The 25,559-nt window shown below is 38.8% G+C and overlaps 1 protein-coding gene across 1 annotated transcript in view; it reads left to right on the forward strand.

The window, feature by feature from the left end:
- LOC121381074 (branched-chain-amino-acid aminotransferase-like) overlaps positions 1 to 25,559 on the forward strand; it is a 66,467-nt gene that overhangs the window by 17,332 nt on the left and 23,576 nt on the right. Inside the window, exons 2-5 of the mRNA XM_041510165.1 lie at positions 13,480 to 13,560; positions 15,078 to 15,278; positions 19,795 to 19,905; positions 22,141 to 22,260. Of these exons, the coding sequence (XP_041366099.1) occupies positions 13,480 to 13,560; positions 15,078 to 15,278; positions 19,795 to 19,905; positions 22,141 to 22,260 (513 nt within the window). The remainder of the gene's footprint in view (positions 1 to 13,479; positions 13,561 to 15,077; positions 15,279 to 19,794; positions 19,906 to 22,140; positions 22,261 to 25,559) is intronic.

Consider the following 25,559-nt stretch of genomic DNA (forward strand, 5'->3'; position numbering starts at 1 on the left):
CCCGCCTAATAAACCTCCTATTTTACGTAAAACCCATGAATTTTTTGATTAACAAAAAAAAATCCCTATTAACACAACCATTAAGAAAAAACACACACCCATTTCAAATTATTGTAATTCCATAATTAAAATTTACCTTTTCGAACAAAGGACGCCCCAACTGGGGTTATCCCGGCGTTCCAACAAGTAATAATTTTAAAAATGTTTCTTTTTGTAAAATTTTTAAGCCTTTTTAAACCCTCAAATTTTGGGAAAAAAATAAAAAATGTTTTTTTTCCCAATAGCCATTTAAATCAAATTAATTGGGAAAACCCCAACTTTAAAAATGCCTTTCCCCATACATTCAAAGGTTTAGGGTTTTTCGGAACCTAAAATACAGGTTTTCTGGAATGTTTATTTTAAAATGGTTTCCATTTGAAAACTTATACAGGTTTTAGGGTGCAAAGTCCAGGTTCTTCCATGTTTGTTAAAAAAATGTTGTTGGGGATTTAAAGGAACAATGGTTGTTCCAAATCTGTTATGTTTATTTGTTGGGAACCCAAAGCCCCCCTTTTTAATTTAATCAACAATTTTATTTTGGGAAAACCCTTTTTTTTTATCCACCAATTTTTAGGAAAAAAAAAAAAAACCCAGGCTTAAATATACCAAAACTTTAATTAAAAATAAAGGAAAATTGTTTTTTGGTTAAAATAGTCACCCATTTTAATAAAAGGAATAAAAAATGGTAAAGTTAATTTAAATCCGCAAATTACCTTTTCCCCACTTTTTTCGATTGTTAAAACCCGGGGAAATTAGTTTTAAACCAAAAAAACTTTTTCCAAAGCTGTGAATAAACAAATTTATTTTTCCCCAAAGGTGAACCGGAAAACCCAAACCCCCACCCCCCACCCCTTTCAAACACCTCCCAACTTAACCCCTTTTCCCCACCCCCCCCAAAAAAAAAAATTTTTTTTCCCCTTCAAAAAAAAATCCCCCCCCCCCCCCCCCCCCCCCCCCCCCCCCCCCCCCCCCCACCCCCCCCAAACAAACAGATAATCCCCGGCGGGTACCCGACAGACTAATTGCACGACAGGCCGAGACCCTTTATCCTTCCGGCCCGGCAGAGAAAATCCACTTTCCAAAGGATGGAAAAGAGGCTTTCCGGGGAGTTGGCAAATAAAGCCGAAAAAACCCCCAAACAAAAACCAACAAAAAACAAAAAACAAAACCCACAAACCAAAACTTTTTTACTATCGATCCAAATTGACCAAACGTTTTATGTTATGGGTTATTGCACGCAACCAGGTACGTCATGGGTTTTTCCATCCCCAACAGCCCCAAAGAAGTCAACTCCCCAAAGCCAAAACCCTAGCTAAGGACATTAAAAAGCGAATTGTTTCGTTAAAAGACGTAGTTTTAAGTATTGTTCCGGGGTCGCTGGTCCTGTGTTTTAAGGAATTTAGTAGGGGGAAAGGGGGAAAATGCGATGGCGAAAATATCTTTATCCATTAGTCAAAAAGTGTACACTAGATTAAAAGTTGGGCACAAATTAGAGGGTTTCCCAAAAATAAAAATGCAGACAGGGAAATTTTGTTTCTAAAAAAAACAATGTGAATTAATAATTGACCTGACCTGAAATTTAAAATTTTAAACGGAGGTCTCATAGGTTAAAAGTGGGTTATTCGGCAGGAAAGCCCCCCCTGGGGCCGGTTCGCGGCTTCCTCCAAAGGGGGGGTGGGTGGGGGGGGAGGGTGCCTGGGGTGTAAGAAAGCAAGCCTCACGGTATGGTTTTGATGGTTTATTCCCGTAGGATTAAGCCAAATTGAAGTAGGAAATTTGCGCATTTTTTGACGGTCCGCCTAAATAGAAATGGGGCTATATATATTTTTGAACTCAATTGCCGAAGAGCCGTTTATGGGACCTAGTTGGGGTTGAGAGTCTCCCAAGGTTCCCAAGGGCCTTTAAAAGGGTGTGAAAAAAAGGGGTTCCCCCACAAAAACACACCCACACACAACACCCACACAAAATGAGGGGAATTATTAAAAATTTACTTATTTAAAAAAAAACTTTTAAATTCAAAAAAAATTTAAGATAAACATAAAAAATTTTTTAAAGCCCCGTAAAACATAAACAAAATTTAGAGGTCGGTTCCACGCTAGGTTATACTGGGTTTCACCCGGTGAGGCGAATTTTAATGTAGTAAACCATTGCCCGCAAGCTCCCGGGATTAACAAAGCACAGTGTCTATCTGTTTAAAAAGGCCATATTTTTACCTGTTTGGGAAAAAAATAAAAGACCATGTTTCGTAAAAAAAAAAGATTTAAAAACACATGTTTGGGTCTAAAAAAAAAACAATAATTTTAGTGGGTCGGGAAATACAAAAAACTTAAAATTTAGTTTTTAACCAAAAACCAATTTTTAAAAAAATTTCAATTTCCGGGCTTTTTTCTTGACCCAGCCCAAAAAAACTCAACCCTATTCTAAGACTTGCGCTGACAGGCTTCTAAATTGTTGGGTACCCATATGGTTAATTACCCTCTTTCGGGGTTATTTAAAATTATTATTTTTGGATAAAAAAAAAATTTTGTGTAAATAATTTACATTTTAGGGGGTTTTAAAAGTATGAAATTTGAATAAAAAAATCGGGGGGGTTTGTAAAATTAACACTGTTCCAATATTATTAACCAATTAATACCTTCCAACAATGGGAGTTTAAAAAAATTAACATTTAAAACAGGTTAGGAATTCCCCTTTAAAATTTCAAAGAAAAGAAAAAATAAAAATTTTTGCCATAATAAAAAATTTTTAAGGTAGGGCCTCCTTCTTATTCATTCTTTGTGTCAAAGCTTTTTGTTCTTTTGTGTTTTCTTTAATTTGAGGTTTACCAACCCCTCTTCCTTCCCATTTTGTGTTCCGAAATAGGGCCCTTAATTCATGGGCATTCAAGGGGGTGTTTCCAAAAACTTGGAATCTCTCCCCTAATTACCTTTTTTAAAGAGTAAAATGGGCTGCTAAAAACGGTAAAAGTTTAATCAGAATGGAAGCCCAAAACATAAAATTAAATTGACCCGGCCCCGGGCTGGGCCCAAGGGTTTTTCAAACGCAAAAATTTAAAAAGTTCAACAATAAAATTAACTTTGTGGAATGTGTTGTATTTTACAAAAATTAAGTTAAAATTCCGGGTTAAAGGTCGATTAAAATTATTTATTACCAGGGACTAAAAAACAGTTGATATTAGTCCGGGAAAATTATAAATAACAATTTTAAAATTGACCTTCACCGCCTTTTTAATTTATTCGGAAATACACTCAAAATTCCGGCTTTTACTACGCTTGGGGACAAATTAAAAAATGGGGGGAAAGGGCAATAAACTTGGAAACTGAAAAAAAGAAGTCTTAAAACAATTTTTGTTTTTTTGCTTAAACATTTTATAACATTTTTTTGAAATTTAGTTTTCCCAATTTCTAAATTAAAATTATTTGTTAACCCCGGGCAAATTCGAATTTTTCAAACCCAAACAATCATTTTGCAATAAGGTTTTTGTTGGCAATTTAAAGGTAATGGAATGGCCCAAGGGTCTTGTTGTCCAATAAAAGGGGAAAATTTAATAGAGGGTTTAATAATTAATTTACAAAGTAAGTTTTAAAATTTAATAAAATTTATTCCCTTCCCCCTTTAAAAAAAAAATCCTCTCCTCTTACCACCGTTTGTTTTCAGTCGTACCAATGTATTTATAATAAATGATACATGGCATACTTCTCACATCCCACAAACAGGATAGCATACACGACGTCCTTTGATGGATCCTTGGTTGGGACGGGAAATAATCAAACGGGCCCATTGAGGAGGATCGAACCTTCAGCAAATGGAACCTCAGACAGACGTTCTTGCTACGTTATCCCGGTCATTTGGGAACAAGGGGGTAAAATCCGAAGAAAAAAAAATCATTTGAGCGGAACTCTCAATCCTGCGTGGGGGGATTGTCCGATACCCCAATCCCCCCTGGCTACGGGCCTGACATGGTACTTAATATGTTTGCTTCAAACAAAGTGTCTTATGACTGGTACCTTATGACTGCGCATAATAAACCCTCATGAGTTTATAATAAAGAGACCATCCTGAGTTTGTAGCTATATTATCAAACTGTCGGCTAGTCTAATGTTACAGGCTAAATAAAACTTGCATCTTTCTTAGGTTAAATAATCTTGCTTCAAATTTAAATAGCTGTATATGCAATACAGTTACATTTCTGACTATTCTTAGGTCGGTAGCAACCGAGACGTCGGAGGGGGGACTATAGCCCAACTTTTATACTACTCAAAAGAATTTAAGGGTCAAAAATTTATAACCAAATAAGTTTCAGAGTGTATTAGATTGATGATGTAAACTACACCAAAAATTTAATTTATTGTTCCATATTTACAAAAACCCACAAATAAACGTCACTCTATACAAGAAAGTCACATGACATGCTGTCAAAGTTGAAGGTTGTCAAACATGGATTTTACACATTAGAACATTCGTTTAATATAGTGTGTGAATCCACCCCTGGCGCGAATACACTCGACACATCGTTGCCTCATGCTGTTGATCAGACGTCTGAAGAACTCTTGGGGAATGGCCTGCCACTCTGCCATAAGAACTTGACCCAGATCATGAAGGTTGGCCGGAGGGGCATGGTTATCCCGAACTCTCCTGCCTAATTAGTCCCAGGCGTACTCTATTGGGGCCAAGTCAGGCGAATATGCTGGCCAATCCATGCTGGCGATACCTTGTTTTCTCAGAAAGTCCGTTACCACCCTGGCGCAGTGGGGTCTGGCATTGTCATCCTGCAGAACTGCCCCGCCGCCAATCTGCTGAAGGCCTGGGAGAACCAACGGCCGGATAATCTCATTCAGATAGCGGATTCCATTCAGATTGCCATCCACCACAGAGGGGGGTCCTGTGGTGGATAGAGATGCCGCCCCACACCATGACGCTGCCACCACAGAACCGATGACTTTGTCTAACGTTAACGTCAGCGAAGCGCTCCCCAGGACGTCTGTAGACACGAACCCGACCGTCGTTGAACTGGATACTAAACCTGGACTCATCAGTGAACATCACTCGACCCCACTGAACACATTGCCAGCGCAGATGAAGCGTGCACCAGTGACGTCTGGCCGTTCTGTGACGTGGTAGGAGTGGTGGTCGAACAGCCTGGCGACGGCAGCGTAGATTATTGGCTCTCAGACGATTGCGTATGGTTTGATCAGACACTCGATTTCCAGTCGCAGTCCGCAGATTGTCACGTAATCGGCGTGCAGTGGTTGTGCCTTGACGTAGAGCCATATTGGTGATGTAGCGGTCCTCTCTATTTGTAGTGCTTTGGGGTCTTCCTGAACGTGGACGATTTCGAACAGAATTCGTTGCTTGGTACCGTTGCCACAGTCGGCCAACGACACTCTGACTGACACCAAGTCTCAGAGCAACATTTCTTTGTGTATTGCCATCCTGAAGCCAAGCAATAGCCCTTCCTCGATCTTCGATAGTCAGTTGACATCATACCATTGTCGAATTTGGAGTGTGCACCGTACACGAACGCAAGCTCCAATTATACGGAAATTCAGCATTGGGAACATGGAATATACATGCAAAGCGTGCAAATGAAGTGCTTTGTGAAAAAGCAAGTTATGGGCACTTGGCAGACCTTTCGCTTTCGCCCTAATTTACGTGCAAATGTAAGCATGTTTTCGCCATTAGAACTAGTCGACAGTGTCAATGACAGTGGATTTTAATTCATTTATGGGTTGCTTAGACCCACTTTCGTCAAAATGGAACAATACCATGCGTGACATTATGGTCTAGCTAATATAGTTGACATTCAGAAAATAATGTCGAAAATATCGTCTGACCCTTAAATTCTTTTGAGTAGTATATAAACCCTGTTTAAAATATGGCTTTTGCCCCCCCCCCCCCATCAGATTGTGCTCTCTCCCCTTCCCCAACTCCAGATATCGTTCCTACGGGCCTGATTCTAATGTTTTATATACCATAGCTCAAATTTCATGTGTATTGTTTAATTTTATTCCAAATACCGAACAAAATTTTTAATAACTTGGTAAAAAGAAATCCCGACAAGAATCCTGAATGTATTTATCTGTATAATGCTTTATAAATATTTAAATCATGTTAAATACAATAAATATCTGCATACATACACGCACGCACACATTAATATTATTTCAGCCTATATCCAATATTTATTGCGTATGAATCCGAACCGATGGTTTGTCAGGTGTTAACGTAATAAGCAGTAATTCACAAATGTCTCCAATAAGTCTTGTTGGATGTCGACAGAATTTTCGGGTTCCCTACTAATAGAATAATTAATCATGGAGGTATTCACATTCCTATTGCGTGGCCTTCCCATTGTCTATGCCCCCCCCCCCCCCCCCCCCCCCCCCCCCCCCCCCCCCCAACTTGTCCACAGGTCTTTTTTTGTGAGTTCGCGGTTTGCGTCCTCAAGTTACTCCGCAACGGGCACATGCGCAGTGGAATGTGAAAGAGGTCTATTGGAAAATGAGGGACAAACTATATGGCCAACCGTTAACATTAATAAACAATAAACAAAGTGGAAGACAAAGCAGGATCACGTGAAGTCATTCCCACTCCTGGCTACAGTCGCGAGAAACACACTCGGCATTCAAGCTACTAACTTCTCTTCAGAAAGGGTGAATTCCACAGGCACAAACGTTATAACCGACAGACGACACTCTCTGGCTCGCCAAAATGCAGAGACACTCATGGGGATATAAAAACGCTGATCTTATCCTATCCACACTGAATCGATAATTAAGTCGGTCAATAAACATTGCTTGACTTAACGAGTATATTTCTTTTTTAATTTTTAGGATTCTGTTTTTGTATGTGCAAAGAATATCCACTGGTCTTTAGTTTTGATCTCCGATTGGTGATGAGAGTTAATTTTCACTTGGAATTATTTTGTGATCTAATTAAAAGCCAATAACTGATCACTTCCAAGATATTATCTCGTGTTAGTTCAACTGTTCAACCTATGTACACATTATTACTGGTTTTCTATTTAAGGCGCTTTATTATTTAAACTTCAACCTTGTGTAATCATGTTAATCACTATACGTACTCCCAATTGAGGGATATTTATATTGTCTTTCTAATTTCCTTCACTGAGCTGAATATTCCATCGTGAACTGCATCTAATACACTTGATTATTCTCCAAGGTATTCCAGATTCGAAATTCGATTCGAACGGAAAATTTAAATTCGCAGGGCCCTAATATTAGGCTAACCCAGCAGTGTGTTAATTTTGTTTTTAATTAATTTATTTATTTACTTTTCTTCTTCTTCCTCTTTTTTTTTTTGCTGAGGCACTGTAATGGGGTGAAAGATTGAAGTACCGGAAGGGGCTCGAAGTACCTTTTAAAACCTTGTGTTCCGACCATGGTTCGTGTAATTCACTACAATACCGTTCGCTGGTATAATGCATTCTAAACAAAATAATATGCTGATGGACATTGCTTGTGGTTCTATCGAATACTAAATGTGATTCCAGTGAATTGCTGCAAGTTGTACTTTCCAGGAAAAAGTTTGTATTTTCAGTTTAAGTTTCCTATAAATTAATCACAGACAATTTCCATTAGAGTCGTAGGGTTTTACCTACACATTCAGAACAAGATGTAGCGCACACCTGTTATGGGTGCAGGTGCCTCGGCCCAGAAAGGAAAGGAACATGGTTGTGGTGGGTGGGAGAGGGGGCAATTTTGATGCTATTGAATTTTGAATATTCCGTTAGAGAAAAATTGCACAAGTTCTTGAAGGAAAAAAGAAAGAAATTTGTTTTGTTTAATGACACTGCTAGAGCACATTGATTATTAATCATCGGCTATTGGATGTCAAACATTTGGTAATTCTCACATAGATAAAGTGTGTTTTGTTTAACGACACCTCTTGAACACATTGATTATTAATCATCGGCTATTGGATGTCAAACATTTGGTAATTCTGACTCGTAGTCAATAGAGGAAACCCGCGATATTTTCTTAATGCAGCAAGGGATCTTTCATATGCACTTTTCCCACAGACAAGAACGCACATACCACGCCTTTGATCAGTTGTGGTGCACTGGTTGGAACGAGAAAACCTCAGTCAGTTGAACAGATCCATTGAGGTGGTTCGATCCTGCGACGCAAGCACCTCAAGCGAGCGCTCAATTGACTGAGCTAAATCCCACCCCTTCTTGAAGGAATTTTGGCGTATTTTAGAACGGTTCACCTTGGGGTTAGGGTAGGAATAGAACCTGTAACTCACTTTGGTTAAGAAAAAAGAAGAAAAAGTCCCCTCCTCCGATTACATGCCATATAAATGATGTTTAGACTTTTTTCTCTCTTTTTTTTTGTTAATTCAAGATGTCTGTGGGTGCATTCTGGGATATTTAATTTCATTATTGGGGTGGGGTTAAATTCTTTAACCATTAAATGCATTTTTGGTAAATATATCTTGATAATTTTATTTTATTCTACAAATGCGTAAAATATATCAGACACTACTATAACGGTCTTTCTTCTTTGTCTTCTTATTATTTGGCTTTGAACTTACTGTATTAAATACCTGAAAAAGATAAAGAAATCTGAAGACAGTCCAAATATCATAAATTAAAAACAAAGTAAATTAAGTGTGGATGAAACCAATCTTCGTCATCTCATTTATTTTTTACTTTATTGATTGATTGATTGATTGATTGACTGATTTTTCTAGGAAGATAGGACAATTTACTGTCATCACTGCTGATAGATCGCAACAATAAATAACATCCAGGCGCGAATATAAGTAGGTTTTTTTTTTTTTATTAAGGGGATAGGGGCAATCTAAATCTGTGCCTAGACTTTATAAAAGCAGAGTATACATCTAAAATTTCAGTTGCTATATGCAGTACCGTAGCGTCATCTTCCATGTATATATTTACCTTCGGTTGATACTGTGCGCATATGGTGTCGATTTTTAATTTTATTTTTACCAAAGATCCACAGTTTTTTTTCTATCAAATTTAGATAACGTTATTCTTATCGAGTCTTACCCATTGTTGGTCCCAGTACGAGGAATTAACACCTCTCTACCCTACCCCCCCCCCCCCCCCCTTAAAAGCCCACGTACGGGCCTGATATACTAGTACTTTCTTTATGTGATAGAACCAACTGGCCTAGTTGTGCCCCATCGCCACCCAATGACACCTATTTTCCCCCACCTTTTACAATTACCGGCCATCCCATATAACACGTGGAAAAGAGGGAATTAACACTCGTGCACGGTGTGGTGATTTGCTTGTGGAGAAAGGGTAAATGGTGGCTAGAGAGAATACACCAGTAACAATAACAGCCCCAGATAAAACCTGTACTCGAAGTTCCTTTTTGAAATTACGCCAGCTCACATATTAACAAAGCAGCACACAAACGATCAGCGATCGTTGGTCAAATCGGCAATAAACAAGTATACAATGTTATTGATACAGCTAGTAGAGAAAATGTAATTGGGGGCTAGATATAATATACCGGGCCCATAACAACAGCACCAGATAAACCTGTATCCAAGATCCTTTAGGAAATTCACATTAATTAAACAAAACAGCTCGCAGACGAAACGATGGTTCTGATCGTTGAACCAATCGGCCTTAAATATATTGGTACAGCTAGAGGAGAAAGGGTAAATGGTGGCTAGAGAGAATATTCTTGCAACAACAACAACAGCCCCAGATACAACCTCTACCGAAGTTCCTTTTTGAAATCACGCCAACTCTCATATTGACAAATCAGCACACAAACAACCGGCGATCGTTGGGATTGCTGGTCAAATCGATGGTAAACAGAATGATATTGGTACAGCTAGTGAAAAGGTAAATGGGGTTAGATATAATGTATTTGCAGCAACAACATCCCCATATAAACCCTCTTCCAGGCACGTGTAGCACACACCCCTCCCACTTGTGGACGAATATGTACAGGGTTTAAATTTTTTTTTTATTTTTATATTGGTCCTATATTTAAATAAAGATTTTTTAAAAGTGGCTTGTGTCCCCTCCCCCACTGGAGACTGAGCCCACTCCATTAGAGATTGTGCTCCATACCCCCACACCCGGATATTGTTACCACGTGCCTGCATACCCAAGTTCCTATCGAAAATCACTCCCAACGCATTTTTATATTAACAAAGCAGTTCGCAGACGAAACGACTAACGATCATTGTCAAATCGGCGGTAAACATAAATGTATAATAATATTGGTACAGATAGTGAAGAAAATGTAAATGGGGCCTAGAGGGAATATATCCACAATAAAAACAGCCTAAAATAAAACCTGTATTCAAGTTCCTTTTGGAAATCTATTAACAAAGCAACTTGCAGACCAGCGATCGTTTGGGCCATTGGTAAATTCAGCCGCAAAAATAATGATATTGCAGAGGCGTGTGCTTCAGGGCCTACCCGAATTTTCTTTTTAAATTTTTTTTTTTGCGAAGCATGACCCGACATTCCTTAAAAACATCTCTCACCAGTCTAGACACCCGTACTCAATTTTCTGCACATGCGCCTTTGTACGTTGTTTTGTAACCCCCACCCCCCATAAATGTAGCTTGTCAGTCTAGACTCCCGCCCCCCTCCTAACATTAATTCATACGCTCCTGCATTGGCAAAAACAGAAAAAGAAAAAAAGAAACAAATTAAAAAAAACACCCTAAATAATAATACATTTAAGAATAATACAAATAAAATGAAGTTTTGTTAGCCGCTTGTGACAGACTTCACGTAGGCAAGCCACATGCACATTTATTTGTCGATTTCACTTCTTTTCTCTCAAAACCGCAATACCCCCCCCCCCCCCCCCCCCCAACCTCCTTTTCCTTTATTACTATTAATAGTTTTCCTTTTTCAGCAATCTACAAGGGTTGTCGGTCAGTTAAATTACATCATATGTTTGGTTTTAAAATTTATTATAGTCAATATAGAGTGAATGATTTACGGTGTCAGTCGGAATATATCAATATCATAAGTTTTAGGATAATAATTTAATTATTCTAATTTAAAAAAACATGTCAACACTGCGGTATAAAAGTTTATTTTTTTTATGATTTTTTTATTTTATTTTAATTACATTAAATTTATAACATATCAGCAGTTGACAACAACGGACAGATAAAGAGGTCACAGATTTGCAGCTAAGTGACTGGTGCGAATTTGCAGAATCGCAGCAAGTTGTTACTGGTGTGGAACAAAATAGTCTGATAGCCAATTTGGTTTTAAACATCCATCCCTCAAACCACCCCGTCCACTCCCCATTTTTTTTTTAAGTCGGCGGCACATCGAAAAGTCAAACTGATCAAACTGATCCCCATCATATATAATGAATGCTTCCACAGCTGACGCAAGTTGCACGTGAGTCAATTTCACAATTTATTTATTTAAAAAAATTGGTGTTTCACTTTTATGACTTGAAGCTGTTAATAACAATGTGCATGTAAACATGGTCAATATAATAATAATGAACAGTTCTCTGCGTTGGATGAAGTGCAAACGTAATTATTGTTGAAATAAAAGTTTTACCAAATTCCTGATCAGCTGATTGGCGAATTTTTTAAAACATATTTTTTTCTATGACCGCCGATATTGTCACTTTGGTTGGTTTGCGTACTGTATCTCCGCTATTTCCAAATGCACACTTTTTTCCACACCGAAAACAATCAGTATTTACACTGGACATCAAAGGAAACAAGCCGCGTTGTGTACGAAAAGCAATTGACAAAACATTTACGACAGTTACTGTAACGTAATTTAACAGTATTTTTAACAGCCTCTATTTTGTCCAATATCTGTATCCATTTGTATGTTTGATAGACAATAAAAGTTATATTTTATGTGAGCAATGAGAACAGTTAATTTTTTACGGATTCGGCAATCTCCGATTGAAAAAAACCCTAGCTCATTTGGCGCCAAATTTGTCACGTGATCAGAACAGTCATTCTGTCTTTTGTTTCCACTAACTATCGTCTGATATTTTGTCCTCAGTTGCAGATATAATTGGTTGTAACTAATGATTTTTACTTTCTGTCATTCTGTTTATTCAGCAGTTCTTTATAAAATATTGTAAATTTTTCATTTTGGGGGGATATGAACGCTTGTAAAAACAATGGAAGTGGCAGTGTTTATCATTAAAAGCATTTATCTTAGTGCCAAATAATATATACACCGCCTTTACAAAAACAAAAGTATCAGCTTGCGATAATATTTTATCACGGGGATCGATTCATTTGATGAAGATGGAAATAACAAAAATGTATCCAACATTAGGAGATCACTTTACAAACATCTTTATTGTTTCTCGTATATATCTTGAAATCTTTATTAAAAATAATAATATTAAAACTTTGATCAGTCCAGCAAAACCGGAACTGTCCGTGAATGTCAGACCGATATCATCTTCGGTTCAATTAAAAGACGAGTATGTTTGTATTTCGTATTTATAAACCTTTTTGCACTTTTTTATAGGCAAAATAAGGAGTATGTCTTTTCACAAACACAATATGGTAACCAAACTACTTCCCCCCCCCCCCCTTTTTTTTTTTTTGCTTTTCGTTTATTGGTTCTTTTTTTTAAGGGTGTGGTGCTGAGCGGCCACCCTCCTTTAATTTTCAACCAGCAAGAACACTGCATATTTTATACATTTGCTTAACATTGTTTAACATTTGCATGCAGAGGTAGGGGCCAATATCCAAGGAAATTATCCCCCCCCACTAGAATATAACCCCACACTGCAATCATAAGAGAATTACACACTTTGTAAAAATATATTTCACTAGGGACCAATATCTTAGCAAATATACTCCCTTGGAAACTAACCATGAGAAAATTACACACTATGTAAAAACATATTTCACTAGGGACCAATATCTTAGCAAATCTTTCCCCTTGGAAACTATAACCATGAGAGAATTACATATTTTCTATGTATTTCACTTGACAATGTTAACATTAAAATGTGCATGACGAGTTTAAAGACAATATCAACTTTAAACCTAGTGATAGTCTTAAACTTAAAAACTTAAAACTGTACATACTACAGGGAGCAATATCCTTGAAAGATATCCCCATACTTTAACAAAGATATTTTACATGGCTAAACAAATATTTTGTGTTTTATACTAGATTATACTGGTAAACAAATGTTTCATATTTTACACTAGATTATACTGGTAAACAAATGTTTTGTTTTACACTAGATTATACTGGTAAACGTTTTGTGTTTTACACTAGATTATACTGGTAAACAAATGTTTTATGTTTACACTAGATTATACTGGTAAACAAATGTTTCATATTTTACACTAGATTATACTGGTAAACAAATGTTTTATATTTTACACTAGATTATACTGGTAAACAAATGTTTTGTGTTTTACACTAGATTATACTGGTAAACAAATGTTTTGTGTTTTTAGATGAGGAATCTCCTATTTTACAAGAGAAATGTAGTGACTAAGTTATTTGTGAGGCATGCGACAGCTGGGCCTACATTTAAAGTGAGTGTTTTAGTTTTGTCACGACTTCAGTTTAAATACATGTACATGTGTACTACTGTATGACCAGATATTTGTGTGGTCTGAAACGTTCGTACTTTGAGAACTAAAAGTATTTCGATGTTTCCTAGTTTCAAGGTTTGGTAACTCTGAAATGAGAGTGTTTTTATTTTTGTGATTTGAATGTTCTATTCCATATATAATCAACATTAAAAGTTTTATATCAGCTTCCATTTGCATGGTATTGCCTTTGTTTAAGTTAAACAACATCGACTTGATTGCAGTTAGTAATACGGTATGCTATTAGTGAGACCACTGATCAGTCTTTGATTTTATATAAAGACAATTAAGATTTGTGTGAGACTTAGAGGTGTTTGATCTGAGCGTGACATGTTTCAATTGTATTCATATAGTACGCGGTCTCAGTAGTGCACATGCTAGTACATTTTACTGTACGCAATATAACAACTTAGTTTCTTGAAAATATTATTCCCTTGCAGTTTCCTGTGATCTGCGCATGGAAGCAAATACATTTAAAAAAAATTATTATTACTTTACTGTGGTGGTCACAATTAATATTTTTCACAGAATTTTCACATATTTTCACGGTTTTATATTTGTAATGTCAGTTATAAGGTATTGTAAATTAAATAGTATACATGTTTCAATTTACGTTTTTCATACTAATATGTTATTCATAAATTTTCTTCTAATGTTCATGTAGATATAATTAATTTGTTTGTGGTTTATGTTTTAATTTAATTTTTATCTCACAAGTTTGTATTTTTGAAAACATGAATTGTCACCTGTATTTACTATACTTTATACATTATACAGTATATATTATTTCTTATACAAAGTTTGTATTGCAAATTATGTGTTTATAAAGTTATGGGGGAAAATGTAAGTAAGTGAGGGGAAATGTAAGTAAGTGAACAAAAATAAAGTGTTCTGAAATATGATGTGTCATGAACTTGACCCAAGTGTAAGATCACGGACATGGTTATTTGTGTAGCTTATTCTTAAATCTTTCACTTATCAGTTTCATATTTGGTAAATATCTTTACACAGTGATATCTTTAAACTTAAAACTAAATATTATATCCTGATGAAATTTTAACCCAGCAATTGTCTTTAAACTTATTATTTAGTCATTAAACTTAAAACTATATCCCAATTATGTTTTCATCCAGTGATATTTTAAAACATAAAATTACATATTGTGCTTACATTTTCACCTCGTGATAGTCTTAAACTTGAAACTGTTTATCGTGACTACATTTTCACCCAATGATGCTCTTTATACTTAAAACTGTTTATCCGGATTATATTTTCACCCAGTGATAGTCTTTAAAGTTAAAACAAACTAAATATGACACCAGGACAAAGGAAGTTTAATGTTTAAAACAGTTTCAAGCTATATTTTAGAGTAAATGTTTGTCATTGAATAATTAAATATTACATGTTTGAGACTAATTTGTACTAATATTGTAATAACTTGACTCATTTTTTCAAATTAGTTCAGTGACCTTCAGGTGACCTTGACGAGTGCCCCCCAGGAGAAACCTGACCCGGACAAGCTGGTGTTCGGTCATCATTTCTCTGACCACCTCCTGGAGATCGACTGGATGTCGTCGAAGGGATGGGACAAACCGGTCATCTCACCATTCCACAACTTGAGTCTTCACCCGGCCTCCAAGGTTCTGCACTACGCTTCAGAGGTACGGTTATTACGTTCAGATAGACAGCATTACAGCTGCTCTAGATTGGGTCACATGTCTGGCACGAGGTAATGTTTAGATATATACCCACTGCCTGCATCATTTTATTTAAGCAATATTAGGTAGAAAGTGTGGTATACCTATTTTTATCCTATAAACACTGTTTCTATTGACCAATTATGATGACCGATTAAAGTCATAAACATATTTTACCAAATTATGTCTTTTTGACGTCACATTACTATAAAGCATAGATACGTCATAAAAGTGTTCATTTGACATCTAAGTCATCATGCAATATAGCCGAAATAACAGATATAATCTTTTCCCTTTAATTTGTATGGACTGCAGGCTGAAAATAATAACTAGTTATTGATGTAGGATGTCGGCTTTATCCGGTTGAGGCTTTCACAAGACAGAGCCCATATCCCACAACATTAACTAGTTATTCTCTACGTATATATACTCTTCAAAAGAAGAAATGCAAAACCACATTGTCGTAACATTTGGAGAATTGATTTAATTATTGAATGGTGAGTCCGATAATTACCAAATGTTGCAGGATTGTTCACAATTCACTCTAGTCCATTGTGAGTAAGTGATAGGACACACCACCAAGGTCAAGGTCATCTGGAGTCAATACCGGGTGTGGCCTCCGCGTGTGTTGACAACTGCCTGGCACCGCCTGCCCATTGAAGCAACCAGAGTACGGATGACGTCCCGGGGGATGGTGGCCCACTCGGCCTGCAAGGCTGCTGCCAGCTCGGGCAGGGTCTGGGGCTGTGGTTGTCGCTGTCGGAGGCGTCGGTCCAACTCGTCCCATAGATGCTCAATTGGGTTCAAATCTGGTGACATCGATGGCCAAGGAAGGACATTAATGTTGTTGTTCTGTAGGAAAGCTGTTGTGAGACGTGCTGTGTGAGGCCTGGCGTTGTCATGTTGGAACACTGCGTTGGCGTTGGCCATAACTGGAACGATGTGTGGCCGGAGGATCTGGTCAATGTAGCCCTGTGCATTCAGGTTGCCCTGCACGTGGACCAGGTCAGTTCTGCCAGTGTGTGAGATGGCTGCCCACACCATGACACTACCCCCGCCGAATCTGTCCACTTCCTGCACGCAGTTTGCCGCATAACGTTCACCACGACGCCTATACACGCGACATCTTCCATCATGACGTCGGAGCAGAAATCGGGACTCGTCACTGAACCACACCTGTCTCCATCGCAGTTGAGGCCATTGTCGATGAATCTGGCACCACTGCAGTCGGAGTCGACGGTGTTGTGGTGTTAAGATGACACCTCGAACTGGACGTCTGGCACGAATTCCTACCTCACGTAGGCGGTTCCGTACGGTCTGGTCGGATATCCTGTGCAAACCTGGTATTGCTGCGGCTGTGGAGGTGGCAGTAGTCAATCGTTCCCGAAGGTGGCGTACCCGGATGTAGCGGTCCTGCCCGGGGGTAGTGACCCGTGGTCGACCGGATCTAGGGAGGTCACGTGTTGATCCATGTTGCTGGTAACGGTCCCACAGTCTGGAGATGGTGCTTGGGGACACATGGAATGCCCTGGCAACGGCCGTTCTGGATTCGCCTGCTTCTAGTCGGCCGATGGCATTGTTTCTCTGCGGTTCACTGAGACGTGGCATGTCCTGGATTGTCAACTGTCGGCCAGATACAGAGGCCAGGCAAGCGAACACCCTGCACTTTTATACTGTCGGTGTTCATGTTGCACGTGCAGACAACGCACGTGCAGTGGTGACATGGTTTGCACGTGGCTGCGTTTTTGCGAATATTCACATTTTGGAACTTTATTGTACAGTAGCTGCGTTTTATCAAATGTAACCGTGGGAATGTGTTTGGGACATGCAATGACCTTATATTCACAAAGCATGAACCGGTAGGAAACATAAAATCGGAGTTATAACCCATTTGTACCCTTTTGCGTTTCTTTTTTTGAAGAGTATATATCAGATATAGAATAATAATTTGAGTGCCTCCGGTGATCCCCCTCCCTACCCCCATGATCAATTGTGGAACAAGCCTTATTTTCCTTTTATCATGCTGACTGAAGTTATTTCTCAGTATGCCTTTCTTGTAATGGTCTAGGATCGATCCCCATCGGTGGACCCATTGGAATATTTTTCATCGCAGCCAATGCACCACGACTGGTATATCAAAGGCCATGGTATGTGCTATCCTGTCAGTTTGTATGGTACTTATAAAAGATCCCTTGCTACTAATAGAAAAATCTAGCAGGTTTCCTCTCTAAAACTATATGTCTGAATGATCAAATGTTTGACATCCAATAGCTGATGATTAATAAATCAATGTGCACAAGTGATGTCGTTAAACAAACCAATTTTGTCCCCTTCTTATTGTCAGTGTTAGTTTGTTGGTATGCTAGTATATTATGATCCATATAGTAATATACATGCTAATTTTGTCCCCTTCTTATTGTCCGTGTTAGTTTGTTGGTATGCTAGTATATTATGATCCATATAGTAATATACATGCTAATTTTGTCCCCTTCTTATTGTCCGTGTTAGTTTGTTGGTATGCTAGTATATTATGATCCGTATAGTAATATACATGCTAATTTTGTCCCCTTCTTATTGTCCGTGTTAGTTTGTTGGTATGCTAGTATATTATGATCCGTATAGTAATATACATGCTAATTTTGTCCCCTTCTTATTGTCCGTGTTAGTTTGTTGGTATGCTAGTATATTATGATCCGTATAGTAATATACATGCTAATTTTGTCCCCTTCTTATTGTCCGAGTTAGTTTGTTGGTATGCTAGTATATTATGATCCGTATAGTAATATACATGCTAATTTTGTCCCCTTCTTATTGTCCGTGTTAGTTTGTTGGTATGCTAGTATATTATGATCCGTATAGTAATATACATGCTAATTTTGTCCCCTTCTTATTGTCCGTGTTAGTTTGTTGGTATGCTAGTATATTATGATCCGTATAGTAATATACATGCTAATTTTGTCCCCTTCTTATTGTCCGTGTTAGTTTGTTGGTATGCTAGTATATTATGATCCGTATAGTAATATACATGCTAATTTTGTCCCCTTCTTATTGTCCGTGTTAGTTTGTTGGTATGCTAGTATATTATGATCCATTTAGTAATATACATGCTAATTTTGTCCCCTTCTTATTGTCCGTGTTAGTTTGTTGGTATGCTAGTATATTATGATCCATATAGTAATATACATGCTAATTTTGTCCCCTTCTTATTGTCCGTGTTAGTTTGTTGGTATGCTAGTATATTATGATCCGTATAGTAATATACATGCTAATTTTGTCCCCTTCTTATTGTCCGTGTTAGTTTGTTGGTATGCTAGTATATTATGATCCGTATAGTAATATACATGCTAATTTTGTCCCCTTCTTATTGTCCGTGTTAGTTTGTTGGTATGCTAGTATATTATGATCCGTATAGTAATATACATGCTAATTTTGTCCCCTTCTTATTGTCCGTGTTAGTTTGTTGGTATGCTAGTATATTATGATCCGTATAGTAATATACATGCTAATTTTGTCCCCTTCTTATTGTCCGTGTTAGTTTGTTGGTATGCTAGTATATTATGATCCGTATAGTAATATACATGCTAATTTTGTCCCCTTCTTATTATCCGTGTTAGTTTGTTGGTATGCTAGTATATTATGATCCTTATAGTAATATACATGCTAATTTTGTCCCCTTCTTATTGTCAGTGTTAGTTTGTTGGTATGCTAGTATATTATGATCCATATAGTAATATACATGCTAATTTTGTCCCCTTCTTATTGTCCGTGTTAGTTTGTTGGTATGCTAGTATATTATGATCCATATAGTAATATACATGCTAATTTTGTCCCCTTCTTATTGTCCGTGTTAGTTTGTTGGTATGCTAGTATATTATGATCCATATAGTAATATACATGCTAATTTTGTCCCCTTCTTATTGTCCGTGTTAGTTTGTTGGTATGCTAGTATATTATGATCCATATAGTAATATACATGCTAATTTTGTCCCCTTCTTATTGTCAGTGTTAGTTTGTTGTAATGCTAGTATATTATGATCCATATAGTAATATACATGCTAATTTTGTCCCCTTCTTATTGTCCGTGTTAGTTTGTTGGTATGCTAGTATATTATGATCCACATAGTAATATACATGCTAATTTTGAGTCACATACGTGGGTAGTTAAGGTACTTGAACAAACTGTTTAAACACCATATGATGGTACTTGAACAATAGTTCATCTAGTAATAATTTAATTTGTGAAAAATTAATCATCTGCTAAAACATGTTGTCCTCCATTTTCAGGCTGTACGTTTGAAAGAAACATTCTTGGCTATTTATTATTATTACCCCAGCAGGCACTCATAACCGGGGAAAATCAAAATAATTTTTTTTCACTCAGAATGTACAATATTATCTGACGATTTGACACACAAAAGAACACTAAAGAAAGACAGTAAAGATTTTGGAATTTGTATAATTCTGTTTGTATTTTTCTTAGTTATTTGAAGGAATGAAGGCCTACCGAGGTGTTGATAACAAGATCCGGCTGTTTCGACCCTTGGAAAACATGAAGCGGATGAACAACACTGCAAAGAGAGCAGCTCTTCCAGTAAGTTTTCAACATTGTTTTTAAGAGATGGTTTATTAGCTGCAGACCGACTGATGCGCTGCACATTGTTTAATAACATTGTTATTGGTTGTAGGTCCTCTTTGCTGGAGTCAGGTCAGGTGGTTATACATGTAGTTCTGGTCCTCGGTGCTGGTGTCAGGTCAGGTGGTTATAGTTCGGTCCTCTCTGCTGCTGTCAGGTCAGGTGGTTATAGGTCTGGTCCTCTGTGCTGCTGTCAGGTCAGGTGGTTATTGTTCTGGTCCTCTCTGCTGCTGTCAGGTCAGGTGGTTATAGTTCAGGTCCTCTGTGCTGGAGTCAGGTCAGGTGGTTATAGTTCAGGTCCTGTCCTCTCTGCTGCTGTCAGGTCAGGTGATTATTGTTCTGGTCCTCTGTGCTGCTATCAGGTCAGGTGGTTATAGTTCTGGTCCTCTGTGCTGGTGTCAGGTCAGGTGGTCTCTGTCCTGGTGTCAGGTAAGGTGGTTATAGTTCTGGTCCTCCGTGCTGCTGTCAGGTCAGGTGGTTATAGTTCTGGTCCTCTGTGCTGGTGTCAGGTCAGGTGGTTATAGTTCTGGTCCTCAATGCTGGTATCAGGTCAGGTGATATCTGGATGTAGCATTACGTACGTTTTGTCCAAACCACTGCACGGGATATCCGTTTGTGGGCACACCTGGATGTAGCATTACGTACGTTTTGTCCAAACCACTGCACGGGATATCCGTTTGTGGGCACACCTGGATGTCAGGTGGTCTGTGCTGCTGTCAGGTCAGGTGGTTATAGTTCAGGTCCTCTGTGCTGCTGTCAGGTCAGGTGGTTATAGTTCTGGTCCTCTGTGCTGCTGTCAGGTCAGGTGGTTATAGTTCAGGTCCTCTGTGCTGGTGTCAGGTCAGGTGGTTATCGTTCAGGTCCTCTGTGCTGGTGTCAGGTCAGGTGGTTATAGTTCTGGTCCTCTGTGTTGCTGTCAGGTCAGGTGGTTATAGTTCAGGTCCTCTGTGCTGCTGTCAGGTGGTTATAGTTCTGGTCCTCTGTGCTGGTGTCAGGTCAGGTGGTTATAGTTCAGGTCCTCTGTGCTGCTGTCAGGTCAGGCGGTTGTAGTTCTGGTCCTCTGTGCTGGTGTCAGGTCAGGTGGTTGTAGTTCTGGTCCTGTGTGTTGCTGTCAGGTCAGCTGATTATAGTTCTGGTCCTCTGTGCTGCTGTCAGGTCAGGTGGTTATAGTTCTGGTCCTCTGTGCTGGTGTCAGGTCAGGTGGTTATAGTTCTGGTCCTCTGTGCTGGAGTCAGGTCAGGTGGTTATAATTCTGGTCCTCTGTGTTGCTGTCAGGTCAGGTGGTTATAGTTAAGGTCCTCTGTGTGGAGTCAGGTCAGGTGGTTATAGTTCTGGTCCTCTGTGTGGAGTCAGGTCAGGTGGTTGTAGTTCTGGTCCTCTGTGCTGGTGTCAGGTTAGGCGGTTATCGTTCTGGGCTAATCATGTTACCTTATTTTATACTTGTGAGACTCGCGTTACAGATATTCCAGTGCCTGACATTGTATAGGAGAAAGAGACAGTCCTGTTGTTGGTGTCTTTTTTTTAAAAGTAAGGACAGGGAATGCAGATATACCATTAACAGTTTCATTCTACCAGGGGTTTCAATGTGGTAAGAACAAGGGGACTTTTTGCGACTCACGTTACAGGATTTTTAATGCTGGATTAAAGAGTTGCCTATTTGTCTAAACCATTAATTCAGTCAATCAGTCAGTCATCGTTCACTCACTTATCGTTTATTCAATCATTCACATTCATTCACTCATTCATTATTCACTCATTCAATAGTTCATTGACTCATTCATAATTCATTCCTTCCTTCAATTCATTCATTCATTCATTCATTCATTCATTCATTCATTCATTTACTTGCCCAAACACTCACTCGCCCAGGATGAGACTGAGTGGGTTGTAGAATTGACAGAGCTCTTTAGGACTTTTCCTGTGGTTGTCTTTTCTTTAGACCTAGCCTGTGTGGTGGCCTAACCTGTGAGTTCCAGCTGCCCTGAGATCCCCATCAGTCTAGCCTGGATCCCCACCAGTCTAGCCTGGATCCACACCAGTCTAGCCTGGATCCACACCAGTCTAGCCTGGATCCACACCAGTCTAGTCTGGATCCACACCAGTCTAGTCTGGATCCACACAGTCCCGGTTCCCACGGTGTTCCAAGCTCTGATGACAGGATGCACTGAGTGACTTATGTTGTTTGTGTTTCAGACGTTTGACGGTGCGGAGCTGGTTAAGTGCATCAAGAAGCTGATCAGTATTGACCAGGAGTTTGTGCCGTACTCCACCACAAGCACGCTCTACGTCAGGCCCACGCTCATTGGAACTACAGTAAACATCCTGTTTAATGGTTTTAAAAAAAGAGTTAAGATTGTCAGTTTAGGGCAGAAATAGATTTAGTACATTAGGCCACAGATGGATAAATTTGCTAGGCAAGCCTTGTGTTGTGCCCCATTCTTATCTGCTTGTGGTAAAGCTAACATCCTACATTTAATCCATAACCAGTTATTATCTGCATGTGTTTAACGCTTACAAGTACTAATTAATCTGGCAGTGAATTTGGGGCTTTTTTTTAGATATTACGATTTCATCTGAATGCTAAAGTGATGTAATCTAGATATTAAGATTTCACTGGAATGCTAAAGTGATGTAATCTAAATATTACAATTTCACCGGAATGCTAAAGTGATGTAATCTAGATATTACAATTTCACCGGAATGCTAAAGTGATGTAATCTAAATATTACAATTTCACCGGAATGCTAAAGTGATGTAATCTAAATATTACAATTTCACCGGAATGCTAAAGTGATGTAATCTAGATATTAAGATTTCACTGGAATGCTAAAGTGATGTAATCTAAATATTACAATTTCACCGGAATGCTAAAGTGATGTAATCTAGATATTACAATTTCACCGGAATGCTAAAGTGATGTAATCTAGATATTAAGATTTCACTGGAATGCTAAAGTGATGTAATCTAAATATTACAATTTCACCGGAATGCTAAAGTGATGTAATCTAGATATTACAATTTCACCGGAATGCTAAAGTGATGTAATCTAGATGGTTTGGGATTCCATCTCATATTGTTTCCATCTCTAAATTTGGTATTTGTGAACATACGGAATCATGCTAAATCTGCACCCTGTTACTGAGACATTAAAAACAAATATTCCCTTCTGTTATTAATTGAAAACATTTTATTGCATGAACAACAAAAGGATTGGGCACAAAATTTGCCAACTTACTTGGCCTCTTCTGTTATTAAAAGCTGAAGATACAAACAGGGTGGTATTTAGACTGTTGTTACAAAATAAAGTATATTTATCGTACATGGGTTAAAATGGCATTGTAATGTGGAAAAGTACCCAGTTACTTGGAGAAAGCTTGCTGACTTTTGGCATCAATAGCTAATAGACTTAAAACTTGAGGCTTGTTGAGGGCTACCATGGATGTTTAGAGTGTGCTAGAACATGGGCCACATTATGGTTTAAAATCACTTATTGGTGTTATGTTGCATTCGAGTGTGCTCATAGTTAATGTGAATTGAAAATAGTGTCTGTAACACCCTTGAGCTCAGAATTATAAACAAAGAAATTGTATCAAGACGGTCTTCAATTTTGACTTTAGAAGAAAAAAGGCATTGGATTTGAATGTTACTCAAAATATGTAATCAAAGATGAATGATCATTGCAAATATGGTGGGACACTATTTCGAATATTTTCCTGTGCGTTTCATTTGAAAAAATGACGTCTTTCAAAAACATTCAAGTCATTAAAATAATAAACTTTAGTTGAATTGTTAGCTATTGTAAGCTCTATTTTATTTTTTAATTTTCATTTATTTTGTTAGTAAAGAAAACCCCAGCTGAATTATTTTGTCAGTGACTTTGATTGTTGACTGATTCAGCAGAATCAGAAGTTATTTCCCTTCAGGTAGCCCTAAATGTAAACGAGTTGTACTGAAGACTTTACAACTTGGGATATCCTTCCTTCATACCTGGATGTAGCATTACATACGTTTTGTCCAAACCACTACACGGGATATCCGTTTGTGGGCACACCTGGATGTAGCATTACGTACGTTTTGTCCAAACCACTGCACGGGATATCCGTTTGTGGGCACACCTGGATGTAGCATTACGTACGTTTTGTCCAAACCACTGCACGGGATATCCGTTTGTGGGCACACCTGGATGTAACATTACGTACGTTTTGTCCAAACCACTGCACGGGATATCTGGATGTAGCATTACGTACGTTTTGTCCAAACCACTGCACGGGATATCAGTTTGTGGGCACACCTGGATGTAGCATTACGTACGTTTTGTCCAAACCACTGCACGGGATATCTGGATGTAACATTACGTACGTTTTGTCCAAACCACTGCACGGGATATCAGTTTGTGGGCACACCTGGATGTAGCATTACGTACGTTTTGTCCAAACCACTGCACGGGATATCCGTTTGTGGGCACACCTGGATGTAGCATTACGTACGTTTTGTCCAAACCACTGCACGGGATATCAGTTTGTGGGCACACCTGGATGTAGCATTACGTACGTTTTGTCCAAACCACTGCACGGGATATCCGTTTGTGGGCACACCTGGATGTAGCATTACGTACGTTTTGTCCAAACCACTGCACGGGATATCCGTTTGTGGGCACACCTGGATGTAGCATTACGTACGTTTTGTCCAAACCACTGCACGGGATATCCGTTTGTGGGCACACCTGGATGTAGCATTACGTACGTTTTGTCCAAACCACTGCACGGGATATCCGTTTGTGGGCACACCTGGATGTAGCATTACGTACGTTTTGTCCAAACCACTGCACGGGATATCCGTTTGTGGGCACACCTGGATGTAGCATTACGTACGTTTTGTCCAAACCACTGCACGGGATATCCGTTTGTGGGCACACCTGGATGTAGCATTACGTACGTTTTGTCCAAACCACTGCACGGGATATCCGTTTGTGGGCACACCTGGATGTAGCATTACGTACGTTTTGTCCAAACCACTGCACGGGATATCCGTTTGTGGGCACACCTGGATGTAGCATTACGTACGTTTTGTCCAAACCACTGCACGGGATATCAGTTTGTGGGCACACCTGGATGTAGCATTACGTACGTTTTGTCCAAACCACTGCACGGGATATCCGTTTGTGGGCACACCTGGATGTAGCATTACGTACGTTTTGTCCAAACCACTGCACGGGATATCCGTTTGTGGGCACACCTGGATGTAGCATTACGTACGTTTTGTCCAAACCACTGCACGGGATATCAGTTTGTGGGCACACCTGGATGTAGCATTACGTACGTTTTGTCCAAACCACTGCACGGGATATCAGTTTGTGGGCACACCTGGATGTAGCATTACGTACGTTTTGTCCAAACCACTGCACGGGATATCAGTTTGTGGGCACACCTGGATGTAGCATTACGTACGTTTTGTCCAAACCACTGCACGGGATATCCGTTTGTGGGCACACCTGGATGTAGCATTACGTACGTTTTGTCCAAACCACTGCACGGGATATCAGTTTGTGGGCACACCTGGATGTAGCATTACGTACGTTTTGTCCAAACCACTGCACGGGATATCCGTTTGTG

The sequence above is a fragment of the Gigantopelta aegis genome, chromosome 9 (assembly GCF_016097555.1).
Source record: "Gigantopelta aegis isolate Gae_Host chromosome 9, Gae_host_genome, whole genome shotgun sequence".
NCBI classification, from domain to species: domain Eukaryota; kingdom Metazoa; phylum Mollusca; class Gastropoda; order Neomphalida; family Peltospiridae; genus Gigantopelta; species Gigantopelta aegis.